This window comes from Haliotis rubra, unplaced genomic scaffold (genome assembly GCF_003918875.1).
Source record: "Haliotis rubra isolate DU_JTF1 unplaced genomic scaffold, ASM391887v1 Scf97, whole genome shotgun sequence".
Classification (NCBI taxonomy): Eukaryota; Metazoa; Mollusca; class Gastropoda; order Lepetellida; family Haliotidae; genus Haliotis; species Haliotis rubra.
The window spans coordinates 451,527-478,507 of NW_025767712.1; the positions used below are offsets into that span (position 1 = coordinate 451,527).

At 40.0% G+C, this 26,981-nt stretch overlaps 3 protein-coding genes across 3 annotated transcripts in view; all 3 read right to left on the bottom strand.

The window, feature by feature from the left end:
- LOC124265308 (obscurin-like) lies at positions 1–18,554 on the bottom strand. The gene is made up of 20 exons (XM_046700100.1): positions 18,429–18,554; positions 17,779–18,067; positions 16,734–17,015; positions 15,961–16,045; positions 14,717–14,920; positions 14,010–14,148; positions 13,127–13,326; positions 12,585–12,734; positions 11,836–11,956; positions 11,480–11,646; positions 10,720–11,063; positions 10,078–10,365; positions 9,366–9,497; positions 8,704–8,865; positions 7,338–7,521; positions 6,075–6,538; positions 5,644–5,719; positions 4,190–4,339; positions 2,982–3,441; positions 1–1,854 (listed from the first exon to the last, which is right to left on the bottom strand). The coding sequence occupies exons 1-19, from the start codon at positions 18,450–18,452 to the stop codon at positions 2,994–2,996; spliced, it is 3,909 nt and encodes a 1,302-aa protein (XP_046556056.1). The 5' UTR covers positions 18,453–18,554; the 3' UTR covers positions 1–1,854; positions 2,982–2,993.
- On the bottom strand, positions 18,509–26,709 carry LOC124265276 (twitchin-like). The gene is made up of 10 exons (XM_046700066.1): positions 26,610–26,709; positions 24,656–25,027; positions 23,757–24,059; positions 23,095–23,193; positions 22,162–22,464; positions 21,414–21,482; positions 20,755–21,054; positions 19,553–19,645; positions 18,966–19,265; positions 18,509–18,552 (listed from the first exon to the last, which is right to left on the bottom strand). Exons 1-10 carry the CDS (start codon positions 26,707–26,709, stop codon positions 18,509–18,511), a joined length of 1,983 nt encoding a protein of 660 aa, XP_046556022.1.
- The window catches only part of LOC124265306 (twitchin-like), a 50,670-nt gene continuing 47,639 nt past the window's right edge, over positions 23,951–26,981 (bottom strand). The window contains exons 25-26 of the mRNA XM_046700099.1: positions 24,724–25,027; positions 23,951–24,059 (exon numbers count right to left, since the gene is read on the bottom strand). The gene's annotated coding sequence lies outside the window, so the exon portion shown is untranslated. The remainder of the gene's footprint in view (positions 24,060–24,723; positions 25,028–26,981) is intronic.

Below are 26,981 nucleotides of genomic sequence, written 5' to 3' on the forward strand. Positions count from 1 at the left end.
TATTATCACAGGGTTTATTTCAGCTATATAGTGAGGAGTTGACAGTTGCCCTTCCTGATAATCAAAGGGTAAAAAGTCTAAACAAAAAGGGAATTTTCACACAATAAATGCTGTCATGATCAGATTGGCAGACAGGAAAACATTTCAATCACAAAATTTCTTAACATATGGGAAATGCGCTGTTCTATCAATGTAATGAATGCAAAGAAAATGTATTTGAAAAATTCATAATTACTTTCTTTACAGTAAATATCCAAATTCAGTATCTACGTTTACAAAAAAAAAGAGAAAGAGATGTTTGAAAAGTACAAGCAATGGAGCAGAAAGATGACCTTTCTTGTATTCTCCCTGCCAAAAGCATTCTCTCCAGAATGCAGAACTTTGTGAAATCAGTGACATTGAATGAGCCAGGTCATTAAACATGCTGTCATAAATTGAGCTCCGTATTTTCAAATAAATATTCTGAAAAAATGCAAACAAACTCTATTCAGCTTGGCTGAACAAGTCACACAGGAACCTTATCGCAACCCTCCCTCATATATTCTTGACTTCTGTACACAATTTGGGCAAGGCAAGGCACTGCACTTTGAGTCCTGTGAGATCTATATATTGCATTAACCAGTTCTCAGTGTGTGCCAAATCAACACTCCACACAGTCCTGCCCTTGTCTCATACCAAAGTTAACTCAATGCCATAAGCTGTTTACATCTAAAAATAAACAAATACACATATGTAAACCTTTGCAGCAAACTTTTATGTAATCATTGTATGTGAGAGTAATAATATGATAAAGTATATAACAGAAAATATTGCACATCAAGATTCATCCGTCCTTTCTGAATGCTCAGTGACTGTTCACAACGCTTTGATCTTCCTCCATCATTAATTGTGTACAATGAAGACAAAATATAACATCTACAAATGTAAACATTTATGATATAAATAAATAACACATTGGACCACCCAAATCTCATTTTCAAATACTGTGAATATGGAGAACTATTTTTTCTTCCAAAAGATATAGTCACTTATCCTCTGGCAGTTTGTGATGCAAATTAGTTGATGCCAGTATGCATCTGTTTTCTTTTTTACATAGAAAAAATATGCACAAATATATATCATTTACACTTACAACATTCATTAAAAGAGTAAAAAATAGTTTCCTTAATCACATCACTTCTTTGGTATGACTTACACAATGACTGATATGTTCACCAATCACTGAGCATTCATGAAAGTACCGGGCAATCCAATCACTTGAATATAAAATTGTGTCATAAGTCGTTCATTGTATAACTTATAGTCAAGCATCACAAAATGCATTCAAAAACAAATATGTTAAAATATCACATATTAGAATTCAAATTCACTTCAGAATCTGAAAATTGCAACTGACCCTTTCAAAAATAAATATTCAAAATCTGTACACTAGGTATGATCCAGGGTTGTACAAAAAGTGACTCATTTCACAATCCTTCACACATCTGAGTAATAGCACCACACAAGGTAGGTCAAGATCACTCATTAACCCCAGTTTAAGGGACACACATTTGTCTCCCGGCTTAACTTAAACTAAACTAAATCAAGTTAAACCATTGTATTTCATATATGACTGGGAAGCATCAAGTTTCTCTTTATATAACTTACAGTTTTACACTCTGGAATTGGTATTCCAGCAATGATTTCATAACATTTCACTGAGTTGACTGCAGGCAAACGGGAATATCTAGATGAAGGGCAACTGGTTATCACATAGGTAGAAATATACTGAAGTCTTTCAATATTTTCGAAAAATACACATCAACGAGGCACTGCTCTTCTTTCATTCCATCTGTCCTTGGTACAAATTTCTACCTGAAATGAATATTAAATACTGATAAACATAGGAACAATAGACATCTTGTCATTAATTCTGTGAATACTGCATCTATTACATCACTACCGTAAAAACCCATGAAGGTCCAGGTTAGAATGAACCTTCAGAAACCCATGCTTGTCGTAAGAGGCGACTAACAAAATCGGGTGGTCAGGCTCACTGACTTGGTTGACACATGTCATCGTATCCCAATTGCACAGGTCGAGGCTCATGCTGTTGATCACTGGATTGTCTGGTCCAGACTCAGTTATTTACAGACCGCTGCCACATAGCTGGAATATTGCTGAGTGCGGCGTAAAACTCAACTCACTCACTCACTCATTACCATAAATCCTGTATTTTGGCTGCTCTCAAATGAACATTTCAAATGAAGTCCTCTCCCCTGTCAACTACACACAACTACTTGTCAAGACAATAGTACCACCAATCATCATCAAGCTCATCAGCTTGCCAAGCCAGGAAAACCTCATTTCTTTCTTTTGTGTACTGGAGTCATTTCAACTGAGTCCAGTCTCCAGCACTTAGGTTATGTAGTCACAGTAGATGAGTAAAATTCAGAAAGTTCATTGTATTTCTTCTATTCAATTTGTTGAACACATAAGACGTTTGTTAAGGTAAGCAGAACCTAAGTCTGATACTCATACAAGCATTGGTGGTGTTTGTGCAGATCCAAGATGGTGTCTTCATTATAGTAAATATGTAACAGAACTATCCAGTTTCATTATCAATTTCTTACGGGGTATATCATGCTGCAATGGTCATTTGTATTCACTAGTTGCTAACAAATAGCAATGCTGCACAGTGACAAAATTATTTCAGAATTCAGTGAATAAAATACCTTTCTAAGATCAGTTCACAACATGGTTACAATGTGTGATGCAAATATCTGGTTTCCACTGCCATGATATTGCTGGAGTATTGTTAAAAAATGGCTTAAAACCATGCTCACACACTCACTTCCTCTCAGAACATGTTTCTGTATACGTACTGGAGTGATTTTTTAAACAAACAGAACAATTTACAAAATAAATGAATGATCATATCAAGCAAAGAATGTGGTATTTGTTCCATCCTGAATAACTGTACTGTGTTTTAAACCACTTACATGTTGTGCACATCATGCACTGCTTAACTCCGACGACTGCATGGCCTCATCAAGAGCCTTGGACACCACATCATCAGCAACTTGTTCTATCTTCTCTTCTGTAGTCTCAGACTTAGCAGCCTCACTTTCACCTGCCCCAGCTTCACTGTCAGGTTCAGCCTCCAATTCCTTTACAACCTTAGGTGCAAATTTCTTTTTGCTCTCAGTTACTGACTGATCAGGTTCAGCAGCAGGTTTTCGCTCCTTGCGCACACGCTTGCTTTCTACAGGTTTTTTGGTGGTCAGCTCAACCTTTGTGTAATCCAGTCTGAAGTCATCAGCCATTCTTCGTTTGTCATATTGATCAGCAAATGTGCGGATCTTGTTTGTCGGGAACCATGTTTCACTTCGTGACTTGATGATGGAATCTGTCTGCAGCATCCACTTCATGTCCAGGCAGTCAGCCAGACTTGGGCGGTTCCTGAAACAGAACAGATCTGCTTGCACACAAGGACAGCAACATCCATTTCCTTGGGCAGTTCATCTGTCATTTCTTGTATGTCATTGGTTACTTTCTGATTATTGCACAGGCAGAATATGGCAATAGTAGCCTTAGTACTGCAGTTCTACAAATGACAGAACATGGCCGATTACAATCTGTCCCATTCTGTGTTCTAAGGGACTGGTCCTGCATTATAAGAGATTAGGAGGCAGCAGTCAATCGAGGGAGAGTTACTGGTCCTGCATTATAAGGGATTAGGAGGCAGCAGTCAATCGAGGGAGAGTTACTGGTCCTGCATTATAAGGGATTAGGAGGCAGCAGTCAATCGAGGGAGAGTTACTGGTCCTGCATTATAAGGGATTAGGAGGCAGCAGTCAATCGAGGGAGAGTTACTGGTCCTGCATTATAAGGGATTAGGAGGCAGCAGTCAATCGAGGGAGAGTTACTGGTCCTGCATTATAAGGGATTAGGAGGCAGCAGTCAATCGAGGGAGAGTTACTGGGCCATAAAGAATCATACACATATTTGAGGACATTGGGTGGATCATCCAAAATATGATAAGCATGAGGGGAGGGCCATTTTTGGTGTCCATAAGTGCATCAAACATTTCTTACATACCATCCCCTATGATAAGATGATCAATCTAATAACATACCATACTTCTGAGGATGTCATATTTCCAATGAGGTTTATCTTTTGAAGGGTCTGTGTGTTAAACAAGACTCACCTTGGGATACGCTTGAGGAGTTTGAAGATAAACTTTAGTCCTTCCTTTGAGACATTTTCATAGATGTCATTAGCATTATATCTGTTGTATGCAATGTTGGCGAGTGTCTCATCATCTGTGTCTGCAGAGAAGGGGGACTCCCCACTCAGCCTGAAACACAAGGTAACATAGAGGTCAGGTCGTGTGTGCCTCTCCGTAAAATGACACTTTGTGATACCATTCAGGAACATATATTTTCAGCTTATAAAAACCTTTCAATCTTGAGAGATTTACTGTGACAACACCTGACTATTTGAACAATATCATTGAGCACTGATCATAATTTCACCCTCGACTAAAAATCAATGTAAGAGTGATATGCTTTCTTGACCAGAAGTAATGATACAGTTCAGGAAAACCTCACTAGTCTGAAAACGTCCAGGTGATCTGGGGCATAGGTGGCCTTGTCACCACAATTAGATGAACAGGACTGAGTCCCTATGTCCCGTGACACCTACATAGGCCAGCTTCACCAGATTGTCTTTCTAGGTTTGTCACCACTACGCCGTTGCTTGTGAGTTTCAAGAAAATGATAAACATCTAAGACCTGAATCACTTCAGGCTTTCCCCCCACATCAAGCTGACACAACACAAAGTGGTGTTCCTCCTTCACTCGCTCCTCCCTCACTCAGTCCATCCTTCACTCACTCCATCCCTCACTCACTCCATCACTCACTCCATCACTCACTCCATCACTCACTCCTCCTCACTCACTCCATCCCTCACTCACTCCTCACTTCACTCATCCTCCATCCTCCTCATCACTCCATCACTCACTCACTCCATCACTCACTCCTCCTCCTCCATCACTCACTCCATCCATCCTTCACTCACTCCATCACTCACTCACTCCATCACTCACTCTCCCTCACCACTCCATCACTCACTCCTTCCTCCCTCACTCCATCACTCACTCCTCCTCCCTCACTCCTCCATCCTTCACTCACTCCATCCCTCACTCACCTCCATCCATCACTCACTCCATTCCTTCCTCCTCCATCTCACTCCATCCTTCACTCACTCCATCCTCCTCCCTCACTCCATCACTCACTCACTCACATCACTCACTCCTCACTCACTCCTCCTCACTCACTCCATTCATCACTCACTCCATCCTTCACTCACTCCATTCCTCACTCACTCCATCCTTCACTCACTCCATCCTTCACTCACTCCATCACTCACTCACTCCTCCCTCCCTCACTCCATCCCTCACCCACTCCATTACTCTCACTCATCACTCACTCACTCCATTACTCACTCACTCCTCCCTCACTCACTCCATCCCTCACTCACTCCATCACTCACTCACACCATCACTCACTCACTCCAGGCGATTTAGTTGGGAACATCTACATGTTTACTGTACAGTGACTCCTTATGAGTCCCTGGTGGGGTGACCAGTCAGTACTCACAGAAGGAAGGCAAGGACACCCAGTCCCCACAGGTCAGCAGAGCAGCCTACACCCTCTTGGGCAACAACCTCAGGAGCTGAAAGTGAAAAGGTAAAAAGTGAATGACCAGGGTTTTACATACACTTCAAAAAAATGAGAACCACAGTGACTTACAGTAAGGCTTCTAAGCTTAAAATATTTTGTCAATAAAATTATTCCATTATTAATTCTATTATTTTGCTGATTGCAGTTTACAGTCTAATTGATTTTGTAAACTAATTTCTCTTGAAACAAGAACAATTACATAATTCCTCACATTATTATCTTTCTTGGGAGATAAATACTGTCGCCCTGGTAGCTAACAAAACTTGGAAACAAAACTTCAATTCTCATGGCAATCCATTTGTTTGAGATCTGGTCTCACTAAGAAATATTCACATTCAATTACTTACGCATGAAATCAGGGTAGCCCATTCTTGGCACAGCCTCTCCCTCTGGTGAGATCTTTCTTACAAGACTGAAATCAACCAACTTGATGTTGAGACTCTGTCTGTTGGCCATGATGATGCTCCCAGGCTGAAGATTCAGATGGGCATAGCCATGACGATGCAAGAACTGTAAGGCATCAATCACTTGCCGTAAAACACACACAACAGCATCCTCGCTGTATCTTCGTCTGTAACCAAGGTAACGAGCAATATTGTCCCCGGTCATTTTCTCCAACACCAGGTAAAAGTCTGTGCTTGTTTGGAATCCTTCCAAAAGTTGTCCGACATGGTTGTGTTGGATGCCTTTGAGAATGTTAAACTCACGTAACCTGTCACTTTCATTGTCTTTTGTTAGAGGTACCACTCGCATTATATGATCCTTTTCTGTTGCAACATTATTGCAGGTTATGTACTGCGAGAACTTGCCCCTGTGAAGAACAAAAGCATCACACTTAATTCCATTGCTAATACAAATTCTTCAAACCAATATTACTATTGGTTCTCACATCACAAGTACATGCTTTTCTGGACATTTAGTGTTCAATGTTAAATTTTGTTCCCATTAAAGTTTCAGTATCTAATACTGGCTTGATTCAAGAATCACAGGGAACACATGTGGCCCAGTTGTCTAAGGCACAGCAGTTCTATGTGGGAAGTTGTGTCCCTTGGGTGTGCCAGAACCTACAATCGCATCCCCGTTCACCCCAATTATATGTTTTAGGTTTATCAGCACAATACCTGTGCTTGTGGCATTCAAGAAAACAGTAAACATCTGGCTTTCCTTCCGCATCAAGCTGACATGCCGTGATATAACTTTGATATTGTTCACAGCAGCATTAAACCCAGTTTACTCTCTAACTCTAGAATCATGTATAGTAGAGAGTGAGTGAGTTTTAGTTTGACGCTGCTTTTAGCAATATTCCAGCAATATCACGGCGGGGAACACCAGAACTCGGCTACACACAATATGGGGAATCGGACCAGGGTCTTCAGCGTGACGAGCGAACGCCTTAACCACTAGGCTACACCACCGCCCCTCATGTATAATAAGTAGATGCATATCCTGATTTGGGGAAAATGCAAGAAAAATGTTAGTCTTCTTTCAATTTTGAAACTTTCATGAGAGATTGATATAATTTGCAAAGACCAACCACATTTATTAAGCATAATAAAGCATATTCTTTTAAACACCACTTTGAAACAGAAAAAAATGAGTCCAACACTGACTTCCAGAGTGTGTCTCCGAGGTTGTACACATCTTCTGGTTTGGTCTTCTTCAGCTCAGCTTCAGTCTCAACCTCCTCCACTTCACTAACTTCCCATCGACTTGCTGGTGGTTCTGGTGGAACAGCCTGACGCAGTCGCAATAACCGTAGTTGATATTCGGGATCAGAGGTAATAGCAGGTGCACCTATTACAGAGGATGATGGAGTAAGTATTATTCAAACCTAACATATCTCTTTTTCGATCAGTTACCTACACCAATACATTTCTGTGTGCACTAGTTTGAACCGTCTACCTGCATCTCCATTTCTCCAAACACTAGTATCACCCATGTACATCAAGCCCACCTTGTATATCCCTATATTACCCTTTAAATAAATTAGAGGACTTTAGATAGCTAATAGACTGCACCATAACGTTTCACTGATGGTATGATTCCATTTCACACTGCTCCAACAGTTGGTTTGGACAACGTTGACAGTTTGTGACCTTTGACATTGAAATTCATTTCAATTGGAGAATTCAACTATTAACATCACGAAAATAAAATTATCAAATGTTTTGAGAATATGCTATTCATTTTATCTGTGAAGAGGAAATAGATAGAACTAAAGATATATCCTAAATATATTATTATTTGAAATAACAATTCTCAACAACATAGCATTTAAGCCTATGAAAGTTATGTCTCTTCAAAATATCCGTCTGCAACAACAATCATGGTGAAATACTTTGCATCCCATACTGGGGCAGAATATAAGAGAAATGGAGAAAATGGTTCTGGAAACCACACAAAACACACCTAAAATATCTTAAGTGTAATAAATTGGAAACATGAACATTTGCCATGTAGTATTTAGACAGTAACTAACAAGTGACGGGGAATGACAGATTATCTTTACCGAGTTATCATTGGTTATATCAATTACATCATGAATATAACAAGGGAAAGATAATCTGTCATACCCTGTCACGAGTTGGTTATTGTTTTTATTACCCATATCTGTTTACAATCTAAAAAATACAAACATGAAAACAGCATTCTCTAAGAAACCCCATGATGTGGGGAATCCCCATATCCCTCTTCAATGAATGAAACGCATTGATTGGCTGTTTTATTTCTGAAACAGCAATGTTCAACCAAAAGGTGTAACCTCCCTAGGGACTTCCTGGAAATATACTACCCCATGTCCTCTTTCCCATATGGGTAATAAAGTATAGTATGGCCTGGTTGAATCCGTATTTCGTGCGATCGAAAAGCATGTAACTAATTATATGCACCAGATTCACCTGTCTAACTCCATCTCGAAAAGCTCTGTGACAACTTATCCTCACCCCACAATCACCCAAACACCAAACAGTTGCGTACCTGCAGGTTTGCTTGTGACTTCCACAGACCCCCAGCTGTAAGGACTGGGCCCAAACTCATTCACTGCACACACACGGAACCTGTAGGGTGTGTCTGGTGCCAAACCTGTTGCAATGGCACACTCTGTGGTCACCTTGGCAGCAGTCTTCCATTTCTCTGCACCTACAGATAATAATTTAATTGTCAGCGACAGTTAACACATTTAAATAATCTCATCATTACCATGGAGGACTATGAGTAATGCAGCAGACTAATGTTGGTTGAAACAACGGCCAGAAAAATTAGCTTAATCTCAGTATAAAGTAACTCTAATTACAGCAAGGTCCTCTGATACAAACCAGTGGAGTCTTTGACATAATAGCTGCGTGGCCATTGGTAAACAAGTAGTGCTCAATGAATGTGAAATAATATTGTTACAATAATATCTAGCTAGATTTGCTGAACCAATCTTTAAATCCAGATGTAGAATACCAACATCTACTCGGTACACATATTCCAAGTTTGTCTCCAAACATGATCTCCAGACATGTGTCACGTCATCCTTGATCATGTCCCACTGAAGGAGCCAACATTATTAAAGAGATGCAAGAGTAAGGTAGCCTAGTGGTTGAGTATTGACTCACTGGTGTGTGATTCAGTTTACTGGTAGTGCTATGTCTCACCTGGTTTCTTGTAATCAATCCTGTAGTAGAGAATGTCTGAGTTTCCATAAGACTTGGGTGACGTCCAGATGACAAATGCCTCATCAGAGGAGGTCTGGGTTACCACTGGATGACCTGGCCTCTCAGGGGGCTCTGTAGGAAAGACACATGCTGTAGTTTAACTATCTGTAGCTTATAACCATTGACATCTCAGTCAAGGACACAGCTGTGTTCGAATTACATACATATCAGTCAGACATTTTAACTTTTAACACCTTGTATTTGAAAGTTCATACTGAGTACAGAGGAATCTTTGAAACCAGACTAATGTAGAACACAAGGATTTGTCTAGGATTATAGAAAGAGTTACGTTTCTTGCTGTTACATCTATTTACTTGTTTAAGCAGTTAAAAAATGTGTTTGATGTTGGACATAAATCTTGAAAGTATTCTTACCACCATTTCACATGTATAATATTTAAATATACCCTTTGAAACATAAATACTGATTTGTCATACAGCATTAAGATGTAATTGTATGTGTTTGTAGTTAAAAGTATTCAACACAAAGACTTCACATTACTAAGAAGTGCCATTCTGGACAAAAACATCTGTGTTTCCCATGCTGTCAGACTCATGCTCTTCCTTAAACTCCATGATGTTAAATTAGATTTGATATCTCTAACTGACTGACCAACTTCAAGTATTTCTAGTATGTTTTTGGCTTCTCTCACCTCCAATCATCAGTCTGCAACGACATGAGGAGCGGCCATATTTGTTCCGGGCAACACACTTGTATATGCCTGTGTCATACTCCTTCACATTGCAGAGTGTGAGGTAAGCTCGACCATCGCCACACACGCCAATCTTTGTTCGGGTACCATCTGAGAGAAGTTCCTCGTTGCGATACCAGGCTACTGTCGGCATGGGTGGCCCCATCATGTGACAACACAGCGTGATTGTCTCCCCTACTCCGACAGCCATGTCCTCTAGCTTGGCCTTGAATGTTGGACCAGGGAACCCTGCAAACACAAAATTATTTTTCATTGTGGAGATAGCTACATTGAACTTTAAATATATTGCTGGTTAGTTTTCTCAGCGTGAAATGATATTCACGAATTGAGTATTTATTCCTTCTTTAGGAATGATAGAAAGTTCATCTTTGACCCTATGGAGTGCTTGCCACATTTATGCACAGGTACTGATCTTACATGAATTTTATCAGATTGCTGAGTGTCATTTGTCCTTGGCAACCAATCTCACCTAGACTAATGTTACACATGTATTTTGTAACATACAGACTTAAACTGTTTTTTTTATTAAAGATTAATTTCTGCAGGTCTGCCCTGGAAAATAAAATGAAGAGTTTCAAGTACCTTCTGTGGAAACAGATCCGAGGGATGATCGCTTGGAAGCAATGCTCATCTCATCAGTATCTTTTGGTCTCTTCTCTCGCATGTCCGCAATCCATGCCATTTCCTTTTCCAGGGAAGGAGGCAGCGTCTCCTTGTCAACATCGGACAACAAGCGGCGCTCCCGGACAGTAGGTGCCCTCGCAGAGTAATCATCATCCCCATAGACTTCATCTTCAAGCTCAAAGCTGTCATCAGGTTCTCCAGCCTGGCGCCGGTAACCACGGACTCGCAGAGAGTAATCAGTGTCCTTTGTTGGGTAGAGCTCGGACTCATGGCCAGGCTGGTAACGCAGCTGCCAGTCATACCTAGCACAGGAAAATAATAGTATTACTTTGGGAGACAGTGTTTGGTTTTCATTACTGGCCAAATGTGCCTGGTTTTGTACCAGGAATTTCTCTGACATCTGCATTTGATAATGCTTACATCGTGTCTTCATTGGGATGCTTAATACCTTTTATTTATTTTTTCAGGAACACAGAAGGTAATTTCTTTCATTGAGAAACCAAACACATCATAATTATCACTAGAACTAAAATTTGACGCTTGAAATTGTCCAACAACAAAGTGAAATCAACCTGAAATATTTCAAGAAATGACAACCAGCAATTCATATCAAAGAAAACATTGATAGGCATAAACTGCATGACTTCATGTAATGGAAAGAAATCTATTAAATGGATTCTTTCCCATTGTTCATAGAACCTGAGTGTGTTTCTCTCACCATGACTCGTTATCAAGGAACTCTCCATATGCCTCTGACCCTGGGAATGAGATCTTGCCTGTGGCCGAGTCGACCTCTGGATGGAGACCTCCATGGCGGGGAGTTCCCTCCAACAACTTGCTCAGACTGCACAGGTCTGCCACAGTCCTCATAGGAGGTTCACCAGACTGGGGACAAGGAAACAATGTACACACTGACAGGTGGACCTCATCAATTCTACTCACAAAACTAATATCAGATGAAAATCTAATCAAATGACCTTGTGGTGGTATTGTTTATACACTCTCCTTGAAACCATGTTTCACTTCATCCAAAAGTTTATCAATGGATCACATTTTCCCTCCACACTTATCTACCTGGCGTGCCTGAGCTTGGTAAGTTTTGAGTTTCCCAACATCAATTTTGGCACCTCCGTTTCGGTCAGTTGTGTTCTTCAGCCAAGAGTGTTCCAAGCACTCGTCAACTGTCAAGCGTTGCCTGGAAAGGAAATTATACCAGACTGTTCAAAACGTGCATGCTTCACAACCTCATCTGTTGTGTCTGCCAGCTTCAGGATTCATTCACTGTTACATCTATGGCTGTGTTTAGTTTTCAGCTTGGACTTTTAAGAAACATTTAGTTTACATATGTTAGCAATTGATGAAATAATGTATTGTATATTTCTTTGTTAACTAGGTGTGTCAACAGTTTCTTTAGAGTTAATAAACAAGACAAGATGTGCATCATTCAGTCAGCAAACTTACAGCTTTATATAACAACAAAATAATGATAGAATGAACGGTTTCAGGTCACATTGACACTGGGACAGATCACTAAGTGTAGGACTTCTTGAGGTAAGTCTTTCCAAGCACTATTCATCCAAAGCAGGTATCATCATCACCCTAACCCAATTAACAACATGGAGCACAGGAGACCTGTCAGTAATTCGCAAAAGGTGCACATGAGTGAGTGAGTGAATTGGTATTTACGCTGCTTTTTGCAATATTCCTGCAATATGACAGCGGGGGACACCAGAAATGGGAGGTGCACATGAAGCTGTAATGACAAGCCACAACAACACACTCACAAACGAAGTTTATACTGCACATGGAATCACTTTACTTACGTTGGGTCAAGGACAAGGAGTTTGGAGATGAAGTCCTTGGCATCTGCAGAGATTTTGCTGAAGGCAGTGTCAAACTCCCAGTCGCAGTCTACAGTCTTGATGAGGGAATCTCTGATAGTGTTGTCATGGAAAGGAGACACACCACTCAGCCTGTAAAATGGTGGGTATTACTTTGAAATGATACCTCTTTGAACTTTTTTTTTCAGAATCATATTATCATACATGGCTACATAATTCCTTACTTTAGCAATCCAGTTCAGGGAATATGTGGGAATTTTCACATAAGAACAAATCTAGAATGTGTCCCAATTAATCATTGATACTCCAGAAGATGACATCTGCCAAGGGACCTATTCCAACCCACTTTCCCCACAGAGGTATATCAACAATTACAAGATCTTCTTTTTTATCTCCACTGAAGTGAAAACATATCTACGACCTTAGAAAAGCCTTCATAATTGTGTGTAATATTGTATTTAAGGATCACTGATAAACTGTTCTGTATATTCAGTCTATGGTGAAGCAACACTGGAGGTACTTACAGTATGTAGGTGAGTACACCGACTGACCACATGTCGCTAGGCAGAGTGACCGGTTCATGGTCAATCTGCTCTGGGGAGGCATGTTCAGGTGTACCGAAGTTGAACAGAACATCCTTGGTGTGAATAAGTTTCTTTGCAAAGCCGAAATCAATCAACCGGAGCTCATCCGAGTCTGGGCTTGGGAACATCAGGTTGGTTGGCTGCACATAAAGTAATGGGTCTACTGGGTTAACATGCATGATATTATAATGGGGTCATAGTCAGATTACATCTTATTGAAGATGTAAGCGTCATTCGTTTTCGGATGGCAGTCTTTACTGTTGCTATAACAAGGTAGGTTCTCTCACACAGACTTTTTAAATACCTTGATGATGGCATATGTTTAAGATAAATATGTCCTTAATAAGTAAGAGACATGTTTTACAATTATTCATGTGATAATCAAGAAAACAAGGATGTTCTTAAGAGTCTGAAAACCTGTAAACAGGACACCTTTCTTTATCAATAATCCATTTCACTGTGGTACGATAGCGAGAGAGGCATTAATATGGGCCTTGTTCAGCCTGTTTGCCAAACCTTTTTGTTTGTTCTGTATTGTCTTTCTAATGTACTGTCTTTATTTCAAATAAATACTGTTTAAACCAATAGCATGCGATCTCAGATCTCACCTGAGACATGTCCTTTTGGTTGTCTCCCATCCAACTACCATGTTATTGAGATGCATCAATGCGCACGGTTACATAACCCAGATGTGTCAGAAACCAATAATCATGGGTTTGAATCCTAGATACCCTCTGATTTAGTCATTTATATTTCAACAACATGAGCCACAGATATCTGAGAGGATATGAAATGCAGTCAGATGTGGCCTTCCCCTCCTCACCTTGATGTCCATGTGTACAATGTTCAATTTGTGAAGTTCTTTAAGGCCTCCCAGCAGCTTTCTGATGTAGAAGGCAGCTCCATTTTCAGACAGACTTCCTGATTTAATGATGCGGTCTAGAAGAGATCCGCCTTTCAATCTGGCAGAGGTTAAGGTCAACAAGTGCATGTATGTTTTACAGCTATCTTAGCAGTTGCAGCAAATAGCATAATTAAAATTGATCACTCTCTTCTTCAGATGAAAACAGCTGTGATCATTATGGAAATCAGGACTATTTACTTTTTGTACATCCTACAAATGATTAAAGTTATCCACAGTTAAGTTACATTGTCAAAATGTCCCTACTCATAATCCTTGATATGTGAGCACCCTACCCCTCTTCACGGGCTTCATCAATAATGTGAAATCACTGAATTCACTGAAAGGGGATGGGTAGTGACAAAGACGTCATATGACATTATTCTGATACATTGAAACAAATTTTTAGTTAGGGACCATTCATAATTTATGGCTATGGGGGTGATGATGATGATTTTATGGAGAAGCATGCACCCCCCCCTAGTACATGTGCACAAAATTGATGACCCCCCCTTAAAATCGTCATCACCCCCTCAACCCCATCCCCACCCTCCTCTCAGCCATAAAAGAGTGGTCCTTTGGGTGAAGATAAAATGCAAAATATGACGAATGTTCTCTGTTGAGGATACAGTTCATTGACCATGATGAGTTTCTTGGGTGTTTCATATGCATCATGAAGCGATAGGATGTTTTTGTGGTCTACCATCCTCGATGTTTCAAGTTCTGTCCTGAAGAAATCCTTCTCGGTGTCATCACGCACTCGCACAAACTTGGCAGCATACACGTTGCCGGTTGATTTCTCAATGACTCTATGCACGACGCCATGACGACCTCTGGATGTGAGATTAACCAGTTAGTACTATATACTAGTGAAATACACAGTAATAATTGTATTAGTACCTTGTATTATAAAAAGCTGGTGCCACTGTAAACTCTGCAGTATACAAATCTGCTATTGTTATCCAGCTGGGAGATTCAGATATGGGAGTATCCCTTCTATTAATTAATATATCTGTATGTATTAGGGTTGCAACAAATCCGCCATCAGTCAAATATGATACATATCACATATATTGGGTAACAAATACAAATATTGGGAAACTAGTAAAATAACAACGTAGCAGTTGATGTATTATTCATTTTATCATCCAAAACTGTGTTCCACAGGAGATATTGCTTGTGACAATGCTATGACATCATGAACTTGATGATGTCATAATGCTATGATGTCACTACACTGCAAGTCTAATGGTAGTACCATGTTCAGAGATGTACATTTTTCTTGAAAAACTAATGAGAGATTTTTGATGATTAAAAGAATCTCACCCTTGTGTCTACTGATATCAATTATATCAATACTCATTGATTAAAGTAAAAATATCCCTGGATATCTGTAACTTTTCAACTCATGTTGATATAATTGGTATCAGTAGACACTTGGTGAGATTCTCTGTATATTAAGTGAAACAATAACATATATTATTTGATATGTTTTGACAGTGTTTAGAGTGGTAGTTTATCATGACAATGACCAGTGATAAATAACACCCACGTTTAAGTAAATAAACTCATGTATAAAAATATTCATGAATATGCTATTCTAGGGATCATGAATAATACATTGAATTCATGAAAGTTTACAGTTAGATTCAGGAGTGAATCCTTACAGCCTTGGGGCGGTGGGGTAGCCTAGTGGTTAAAGCGTTGGCTCGTCAATCCGAAGACCCGGGTTCGAATCCCCACATTGGTACAATGTGAGAAGCCCATTTCTGGTGTTCCCCGCCGTGATGTAGCTGGAATATTGCTAAAGCCGGCGTAAAACCAACCTCAGTCAGTCAGTCCTTACAGCCCTAGTACAATGGATGTGTCTTACCTGCCAAGCTCTTCCAGGACATAGTAATCATCCTCAATGTTGGATGTGTCTTTGAAATCCGTGGTACTCCTGGTTGGCATGACATCTGTCAACAGGAACCATCAAATCATTACCCTTTTTAAGAGAATATGTCGTCTGCTTAAATCTTGTCTTTAGGATGCCAACTATTTGAAAACAATTCACAAGGGATTCATTCCTGAAAGAGATCTTAAGTTTGGGAGGAAAAGAATAATGATAACAATACAAGACATTATTCATAGCTAAGAATGTCAGAATGGAGTGGACCAAGAAAATATTCACTGCTGAAAAATAATATAAATGGTTTGTTCCATTAAAATGTGGAAAGTTCAAACTACTGATAGTGGAAATGGTGCCTCCGACCCAAGCGGTGAAGTCAGCCGACCTACACCACCCATTCCATACTGGAAGTCCACTAGTAAGTAGGAAAGGGGAGTCTCGATGTAGTGTTACACAGGAAAATCACTGTGGTGTCAGATCATGTAAACACAGTCTCTGTACCTGTGAAGATCAACCTTCAGTAACTCATGCTTGTCGTAAGAGGTGAATAACGGGATCAGGTGGTCAGGCTTGCTGACTTGGTTGACACATGTCATCGTACCCAAATGCATAGAATGATGCTCCTGCTGTTGATCACTGGATTGTCTCAGACTTTATTATTTACAACCGTCAAAAAACTGGAAAATTGCTGAGTGCAGCATTAAACAACAACCAAACATAACCATACACAAATTGCTAATTCCGACATGTGTTACCTTCCACAGTGAGCCTGCAAGAGCAGTGCACCTTCCCAGCAACATTTTCAGCCACCACCATGTACTGGCCTTCGTCCATCGACATGACGTTGTTGATGTTCATCGTCCAGGTGTCTGGCTTCTCATGTGACACATAGATTCGGGATGTCTCTGACAGAGGGCGCCAGTCCTTGCTCCACTTGACCGATGGGGCGGGATAACCATCAATACGACATAGAAGTTGGCCAGAGCCTCTTTCCACGAAGGTCGTTTCCTTCAGTGGCACCACAATGGTTGGAGGATCTGGAATGTGCAAGTAGAATGTCTTGTCAATATTCTGTCATTTAGATTCTTACATCTCTTGCTACTAATTGAAAGTAACTAAACCCTTATCACATCCACAAGAAATCTCTGCCAATAGCAGAGTCGATTATGAAATTTCGACTATAAATCTGCATGAAATAGTGATCATAGCAGGTGTTCATGAAAAGGTAAGCATGTCCTGCCCCACTAGCGGCACGCATCATAAACACAGGCAAAGGCAAGTCAATTGTTAGCCTACATAAGTTTGGGAACATATGATACAAGTTAAACTAGGGAATACATAGGACATCATTTTGGTTACTCATGCGTAAAATTTTGAAATGTCCTCAACATGTCTACCTGAAACCTTTTCAAAGCTTTATTGAGACCCTTAATATTGTAACCTTGGTCCAACAATTTCTGAGTAGTGAGTGAGTGAATTGGTTTTACACCGCTTTTAGCAATATTCCAGCAATATCACGGCGAATCACGGCGGGGGACACCAGAAATGGGCTTCACACATTGTACCCATGTGGGGAATCGAACCCGGGTCTTTTGCATGACGAATGAACGCTTTAACCACTAGGCTACCCCACCGCCCCAATTTCTGAGTAATTCATATGATTTTCATTGAAATCTTGGTAAAAAAAGCATGCTTGACTATACCTCAAAAGTTGTGAAATGTTAACATGAAAGGCTGGAGCTGATGGAATATTGTTTGACATGAAGGGAAAGTTGACTATTGAAAATTGTCATGTCTTACCTGCCATCTCAAGATGTGTGACCTTGTCAGCTATTCCATGGTCATTCTCGGGCCACACATTTGTAAAGTCCAACATCAGGGTAGCCCATGTCTGTGAACTCCAGGACAACCTGACCACTGGGGGAAATGTAGGAGTTGTAGCGGTCACCATAGATGATCTTCTCATCATTGAAAAACCACATGATGACAGGGAGGGGGTTACCACGTAACTGCAGGATGATCTTGGCTGTTCCACCTTCCACCCCATACTGCTTGCTCTCTTTGGGCAGGATGAAATCAGGAGCAATGGCTGTAAATAAATAAATAAATAGAATTATAGCAACCAGTGCCTGAATTAATATTTGGTCTGTTTTTCAATCATGACAAAGTATGATGTCTACAGTTTCATATTAATAATTGTTACATTTGTGAATTTTGAACAGGTTACTGATTATTTTAATGATGGAACGCAGAGGTAATTAAATTCATTATTATCATTATGAAGCAGCAGAAAATAAGAACAGATCTAACAAACATAACCCTAAATAACATTACCCTGCTATATACTACAATACATGAAATTCATGGATTCTTGTACATATGATACAGTATGTCCTCTAGCATTGGGCAAAATGGCAGTAATTCTTTGATCACATAGACTGTGTACTCACGGACTCCCTCTGAGAAAGGATCATCGTCTTTTTGTGTGAGAGACATTCTGCGGTGAGCTGAAGGACTGACACTGCGAGCCCTAGAACTGGAGCGCCCACGATATTCCACGAGCATTAGGGTCCTCTGTGGGAGGAAGAATATCCATTTACAGGCATTGATTCACTTTTTTAATGAGCAAAGCCTTGGTATTGGCATAATCACAGTGTAAGAAGATAGCTCCACTTTAAAGGAACAGATATTGCAACATTGCAAGTCTCATGGTTTGAAGCACCAATGAGGTAATAATACAGATTCTACCAAAACCATACAGTTCCATTGTCAGAAGTGATAAGTCAAAATGATTAAGTTTGTGTCAGCAAGGTATGTTATAAGGTAAAACATTCCAGATTTCCTGTCTGCGTAATCAGTGTTACCACTTTATATGCCATGCAATATGATAAATCATACATGTTTACCTGGATATATTTTAACTTTGAATCTATATCCGATTATGTTGACAACTAGATTGATAATTAAGCCAACACTGAGTCACCTACCTCTTTCTCTTGTTAGAGATGATGGCAGAGTTGGGTCACTGGTGCCAAACTCGTTCTGACCTCTCACTCGGAACATGTAGTCCTGTTCAGGGTCAAGGTCACGCACTGTGTAGGATGTTTCAGGGACATCTTCAGCAATGACAGACCATAAATGATTTGGTGGTTCCCGTTGCTCTACAATATAGCTGACCTTCGTCTGGCGCAGGTAGGAAGGCATCCTTGCAGGTTGCCAGGTCAAGAGAAGACGATCCTCAGTCTGGTTACTGATGGCAGGTCGGCCAGAAGGTGTCCTTGGCGGTACTGAAGGTTAAAGGTCAGTAACATGGTCACATGACATTTTTCATTGACTTACTCTTCATAATATCACTTGATCTTGTCAGTGCCCATTAGCATTTTGTGCACAGAGGTAAGGATGGAAAATTCAATTTCCAAGCAGAGTACTTTTTAACATTATCTCCTATGAAACTGACCTTTGAACTTTATTTCTCAAGTTTTGTAAACAACTGAATTTTGTCAGTCTTTGAAAAGCAAGGTTACGCCATATCAATCACTGAGCATGAATGTGCATAGATTCAAGGCATACATACCTCCAGACATGAGACTGTCAATGTAGGATGGCGTCTTTGATGACAATATTCCATCATCTGAGCGTTCAACTGATGGGCGTCTCTTCTCAATGGCTTAAAGGATCAAATAAAAACATTTGTACTGATATGATAATCTCATAAGATTACACACGCTTTAGCATGAAATATCCTGGTGGTAATACTCATTTGTGTTTAAAATTCAGAATACTTTTATAGCAAAGAGTTTGAAAATAAAGTTACACAGTTAAAAAACAGAAGCTAGTGAGTAAGCGAGTTTAGTTTTACGCCACACTCAGCAATATTTCATATATATGGCAGCAGTCTGTAAATAATAGGATCTGGACCAAACAATCCAGGGATCAACAGCATGAACATGGATCTACACAATTGGGATACAATGACATGTGTCAACCCAGTCAGTGAGCCTGACAACCCTCTCCCGTTAGTCGCCTCTTACGACAAGCATGGGTTACTGAAGATCAATATTCTAACCCGGATCTTCACAGATCCAACAGAAGCTAGAGAATGTGTTACTGTATGTAGCCTATGAAACTGCACAATACATACCCGATCTCTAAAATTCTACCTGATAGGGATGCTAGACAGATACAGTAACGAGTATACAATGCTTGTAATGTGACACTGAGTTTTACCATTGAGGCTGTAAACAATACCGTCTGAACCAGATAATCCAGTGAGCATCTATTCATGTATTTGGGATATGATATGCAATTACCATGTCACCAAGCCTAATCCATTACAACTGTCTCCTACGACAAGCTCAGGTTGCTTGTTGTCCTGGTATTTTGTTTATCATGTAACACAACCCTAAGCAATATTCCAGCTATATGGCAAACTGTAAATAATGTTGAGCAGCAATAAACATACAATCAGTCACACACCCCTGAAGATCTGGGTTAGAACTGGTCTTCAGCACCGAATGCTTGTCGTAATAGGCGACTATCAGGAGTGGGTGGTCTTTGGTTGACACATGTCATCATATCTTAATTGCTTAGATCAATGCTCATGCTGCTGATATCACTGGATTGTCTGGTCCAGATTTGATCATTTAAAGACCTCTGCCATATAGCTGGAATATTGCTGAGTGCACCATTAAACAACAAACAAAAGCAGTCACATTTTGACATCCTCATTCCATTAAGCATTCACAGAGGATTAACCCATAAAGAATACCACCCTACCTTTAGCTCTTGACAGCGCTGCATGGAAGGTAGGTTCACTGACTCCATACTCATTCTCTGCCCTCACACGGAAGTGATAGTCCTGAGAAGGTATCAGGTCACCAATCTCATGACTCATGTCACTGATTCCACCAATCAGGTCCCTCCATTGCCCAGATGGAGTGTCCTTGACCTCAATGGTGTAGGTGATGGGTGTAGACTTGGCATACACTGGGATTCTGGCTGGCATCCAGGACATGCGCACGGACTCGGGGCTCAAGGTGAGCAGACGCGGAGTATCAATTGGAAGTTTCGGTGGCACTGAAAGAATAATTGGTCCTATTTGTCAGTCATCCATTTGCTTTTGAAGTATGATTCAATACTCAACTCATTCTACAGATAATTCAGTGTTGTATATCATATTGTATATCATTTTATATCTTTTGTTATTGAGTCAACCTGAAATTTGGAAAAATGAAAAATGGATATGATCATTATGTTAATTTCTTGTATACAAATTTCAAACAGTACTTTGAGATCTTTAGAGTTTGTGTAACTACAAATCCCCTTTTAAAGAATAAAAAAGAGGCATGTAACCTACTGAAGGTGCTTTCAAAACATATCTTCAACTGAATGTTTTTGTGTTATTTAGTCAATTTTGTAGTAATGAAAAAACTCACCAGTTTCGCTCATTGGTTTTCCGAAGTCAAACGCCTCATCATCATCTTCATCACCAAACATCCTGTGCTCTGAAACAAAGGAGGCAACTCACATCAAACCAGAAATACTAGCAATAGTGTCTACACTTCTTGTCACACATACCATACTGTCCGCTGTTGACTAAAACTAGTGTTTCAAGCCTTGTTCCAAACTGGGAACTGATATAAAAATATCCTAACACCCCTTGCAGAATTCTGATGTTAAATGCATATTTGCCATTACTGGTAAACAGTTGATCTACCCAGTAAAACACTGTTGTTCAGCAAGCCTACATCAGAAATGTCATGCTAGTGGTCACCCAAGTATTCTATAAGATAACAGTCTGGCATTGTCCGTGCATAGAGCTCAGCTTGAAATGAAAATCATATATATGATCATATTACTTTCATCGAAATAAAACATCATTGCACTATGCACAAATGACCTGGTATTAAACAAATACAAAGAAAGATAACAACTTTGAATGAAATTACTTCCATAACAGCAAATGCACCAACCACATTTAAAACAATGGTAACAATTAACAATCCAGGTGGTGTTTTTCTACAAAACTCTGGTCAAAATTAGATGAAAATCTTTTCATCAAAATAGCTCAAATAAGCATGTTTCATTCATAGACTTTCAGCATATCAACCATGCTTTAACAACTTTATTATTTCATTTTGACCATTTTGAAATAAAACCGAATAAACCTATTTTCATGCATACCTATTGGTCTGTTAAGGAAAACAGGTAGTGTTGGTTCACTGTAACCAAAATCGTTGACTGCACGGACACGGAAGGCATAGTCCAGGAAGGGGTGAAGGTCCTTCACATGGAAGGTTGTACCGACAATACTGGATCCTGCCTCTCGCCAATCGAAACAGTCCTGAGGCCTCATCTCCACTCTGTAGGTGGTCCTGGAGAGGGAGCTGGTTGCCTTGGGAACACGAGCTTGATGCCAGGACAACTGGACAGAATCAGGGCTGGACTCGTACAATGTCGGCTTCTCAATGGTGAGCCGAGGTGGAACTGCAATTATATTGTCCAATGATAGTGTCAAGCAGGGATGAAAGAAGGCTCTAATAATTCATCAGATTTTTTAAGATTACAATATATGTGTCACAGGAGAAGGATTCACAGAATATACCTTCATGGTGCTGTCAATTATAAATAAATCAACAGGGGAAGTCCCCTGTCTTTGAACTCAGTTTTAAGCAGGTTAATAACTACCCTTATCATTTTAAGAAGAAAACCATTTGGAAAGTTAATCCTACAGTCAGGCATACATCATGAACACTGGATGATGTTAAACCCTATGAAGCTCAACAATAGAGTTGTCATATTGCAGCAACTGAAGAATTAAGAATCACAAATACGAACACATATACGAACACTATGGGAACGGTGGGGTAGCCTAGTGGTTAAAGTGTTGGCACGTCATGCCAAAGACCTGGTTTCAATTCCCCATATGGGTACAATGTGTAAAGCCCATTTGTGGTGTAATATTGCTGTAATATTGCTAAAAGCAGCATAAAACCATGCTCACTCATTAATTATACTATGTTTGTAACTGCATCCTTGCTATTGACATACATATTGTATCCTGACTTCTGTCTGCTCCATGAAATGAAAAGAAAAATGTCAAAAACACATACATACCTTTGACAGTGAGACTTTCGATGTAGGGTCTGTTAGTGAGCGTGAAGTCCTCCTGGTTGATGAGTGATTCTGGAGCAACCAGCGGTTCGTAGCTCAGTCCTGGAGAACAGACATAGGAGCCGTTTAGTATCAACGTTTTATGGTCATGCTCTATCAATGTAAGCAGTAGATGGAATGATCCATATCAGATGGTCATTGTTAGTCTTATGTTGGATGAAAACTGAAAATACTGATAAGCCTAATGAATCAAGATGATATTTTTAAGGAAGCATCCACTGAAACACTCAACACCAACTGATGTACAGGGCATGTATTATATTGGCAACAATGTATGCCATGATAAAATAAGTGACATTTGTTATTTGTTTGTGTTTGTTGTTTAACACCGCACTCAGCAATATTCCAGCTATATGGCAGCAGTCTGTAAATAATCGAGTCTGGACCAGACAATCCAGTGATCAACAACATGATCATCGATGTATGCAATTGGGATATGATGACATGTGTCAACCAAGTCAGCGAGCCCGACCACCCAATCCTGTTAGTCGCCTCTTACAACAAGCATGGGTTAAATTACGGGTACAGAGACTGTATTTACATGATCTGACACCAAAGTGATTTTCCTGTGTAACACTACATCCAGACTCCCCTTTCCAACTTACTAGTGGACTTCCAGTATGGAATGGGTGGTGTAGGTCGGCTGACTTCACCACTTGGGTCAGAGGCACGGAGCCTGAACATGTAGTCCTTGCGTGGGCTGAGATCGGTCAGTTGGTACTCATGCGCAGTTATGTCCCTTGCAATGGGTGTCCATTCCCTTCGAGGTGGTTCTTGCATCTCGACGATGTAGGACATTTTCGGCATGGACTTGTAGGATGGAATGTGGACATTGCTCCAACGGAGCCTGGCTCCATATGGCTCCTCAGCGAAAATAGACGGTCTTGCAATTGGCACTCCTGATGTAACTGAAAACATTAACAGCAAAGAATGATCAAACTATGAAGATTGCATATTTGAGCATAGTCTTAAACTGTCTACTCCAACATGCTTGAATTGTGAAACAGAAAATGCGTTCATGCATGTCAGTGATAAATGAGGCCACACAAAGTACACCTTTGTAACATCTGCATCGACTGGGTTTTCTTTGAGATGGCACATTATCAACAAGTATTGGTCAAGTGGCGTAAAACATGTCACTAACTCTGTATCATGGGTAAGTGAGTGAGTTTAGTTTACTCAGCAATATTCCAGCTGTATGGCGTCGGTCTGTTAATAATCAAATCTGACCAGACAATCCAGTGATCAACAGCATGACCATCGATCTATGTAATTGGGATACGATGACATGTGTCAACCAAGTCAGCAAGCCTGACCACCTGATCCCGTCGCCTCTTACGACAAGCATGGGTTACTTAAGATCAATTCTAACCCAGACCGTCATGGGTCTGTATCATTTCAAAAATAACTGGCAGCCAGCCCATTATGTGCAAGATTAGGAATATATCTGTGTCATTATAAACACATTAGTTAAAAGATGTTAGAGTGAGGAACTGAGAAGTACAATTTTTAGTTCTGTCAGATCCCAGGATAAAGGGAGATAATTTATCTGATGAGTGAAATATAGCTGACCTGGTCTCCTGTACAGGGGAAATAGGTGTAGATGGCTCTGTCAGTCCATATGGTGTCTCTCCTCGAATACGGAAATAATAATCCTGTCGTGGCTGCAATCCCGTCAAGCGGTGAGATGTTCCCTTGATTCCCCGGGCAACAGGCCTCCATTCGTAGTCAGGGAAACGCTGACTTTCAACCATGAATGATAGAGGCTCATCTTCATATTCGAAAGCTGGAACGTCAATAAGCTGCCAGCGAAGCTTCGCGGAGGTATCTTCAACATCCTCAATCTCAGGGGAAGAGAAGGGGATGTATGGGATTGCTGAAATGAAAATATCAAGATTGACAAGATTGTTTTTGTATGTAAGTTGGTGAGTGTTGTGGCAACATACATCGCCTGTTTTAATAGTCTGTAATAATTTCCACTTCAGATGATGGTAGTTTACTTACTCCACAGACTGAGCCTTATGTTGAATACTGTGTGAATGAATGAGTTCAGTTTTACACACTCAGCAATATTCAACCTATACAGGGTGGAAATAACTTTAAAATTGATAGTGTACTTCGGTACAGTGGCACATGTAAAGTCACTTGCCCTGATAATTTTTCCACTATACCGACCGTTTTCTTGCTGATTATTTTAATAAACAACATAATTAACATTGGAAAGTCAACTGGACACCAGTACAGTGTGATATACAAATTTGCTTGCCCGACAGAAAAAAACACTGGACTCGGACGTTGGGCAATGGGTTATTTCCACCCCTGCTATATGGCGGCGGTCTGTAAATAACGGAGTCTGGACCAGACAATCCAGTGATCAACAGAATGAGCATTGATATACAAAATTGGGATATGATGACATGTGTCAGCCAAGTCAGCGAGTCTGACCACCTGATATATTAGTCGCCTCTTTAACAAGCATGGGTTACTGAAGATCAATTTTAACCGGGATCTTCACGGGTTGCTGAATACTGACAGTCCCCAATGTTTCACTCACTATATGGGTCACCTCAACTTTCATACATAGCTACAATAATTGTAATCTGAACATAGTTTTGACTTAGAAGGCAAGTTACAGTCTCAGGGCATTAGCAACTGAGAATTGATATTCAGAAAGCATTTTGGGATGACTCTGAAAACTGATATGATAATTATTCACCATAAATTTGGAATAGGTCAAGTAATATTCACAGAATTTGTAACCAGTGTTATGTGCAAATGCACCTGACAAAATACAGAGTTGAGGTTACTACGTCGATCACAGTTGGCATGGTATATCCTTAGAAACAAATTGCAATTTGATACTTTTCTCTCCAAAAGTGTGGCTGTACATTCACTGCAGTGGAGTACAGTTTCTAACATAGACTTGCTTGGTTTTTTGATTGGGAATATACAGAAATAAAGTAAATTTTAAACAAAGCAGTGATTCCCAAATTCAAACCTTCTACATGTTAAAGAAACAACAAAAATATCATTTGCCTCAATCTATGGTAGAACACAGGTACAGTACAGTGAAAGAGTTGGGTAATTTGTACACTTACATGGAGCGTGGTCCACATTTAAAACCTCATGCTGTAAACACAGTTTCAGATTTGATTTAGTAACTAAACTCTTCACTAAAAACCTGACATGTTTTATTTCCTAATTAGCCCATCAATGCATTACAGCTTCACCCAACCGTTTAATGGCCAACTACATGTATGATAACATACCTGTATGCTGTATGCTGTATAAGAGTGCTAAAAATGGTTACTAACATCACCAGCCTGCATTATTTACAAGTACAGGGACACCACTTACTAATCAGATTTGTATTGGAAATATAAGCATTTTTCATCTTTATAGAATCAAGGTAACTGATTATTCTTCTGAAACTGTTTTTAAATATTTGAACAACCTACCCTTGCATTCTAAAAAGTGATGAAAGTATAACTGTTTCCTCCTCCCATAAAGATTATAGTGAATGACCTCTCGGCGCCAGTAGAGGAGATCCTGCGACATGCTGATTTCAGAAAAACTCTGCTAGCAGACTTTCAGGAATGGTGCTGAATCAGGTACTATAACGGATTCACTGCAAATGTCAGCATGGCGGTGGTGGTAGAATATACACACAGAATATCTCAAGTTGTTACCACAAAATAGCAAGGGGAGAAGTCAGCAGCTTCCCAGATGGAGGATGCCAGGGGTGGAGAATCCACGGTATTAGAAACTAGAACTGTAGGCAAAAAATCAGACACAGCTGTTGTCCTTGGAACAGCTTGACCATAGGGTAT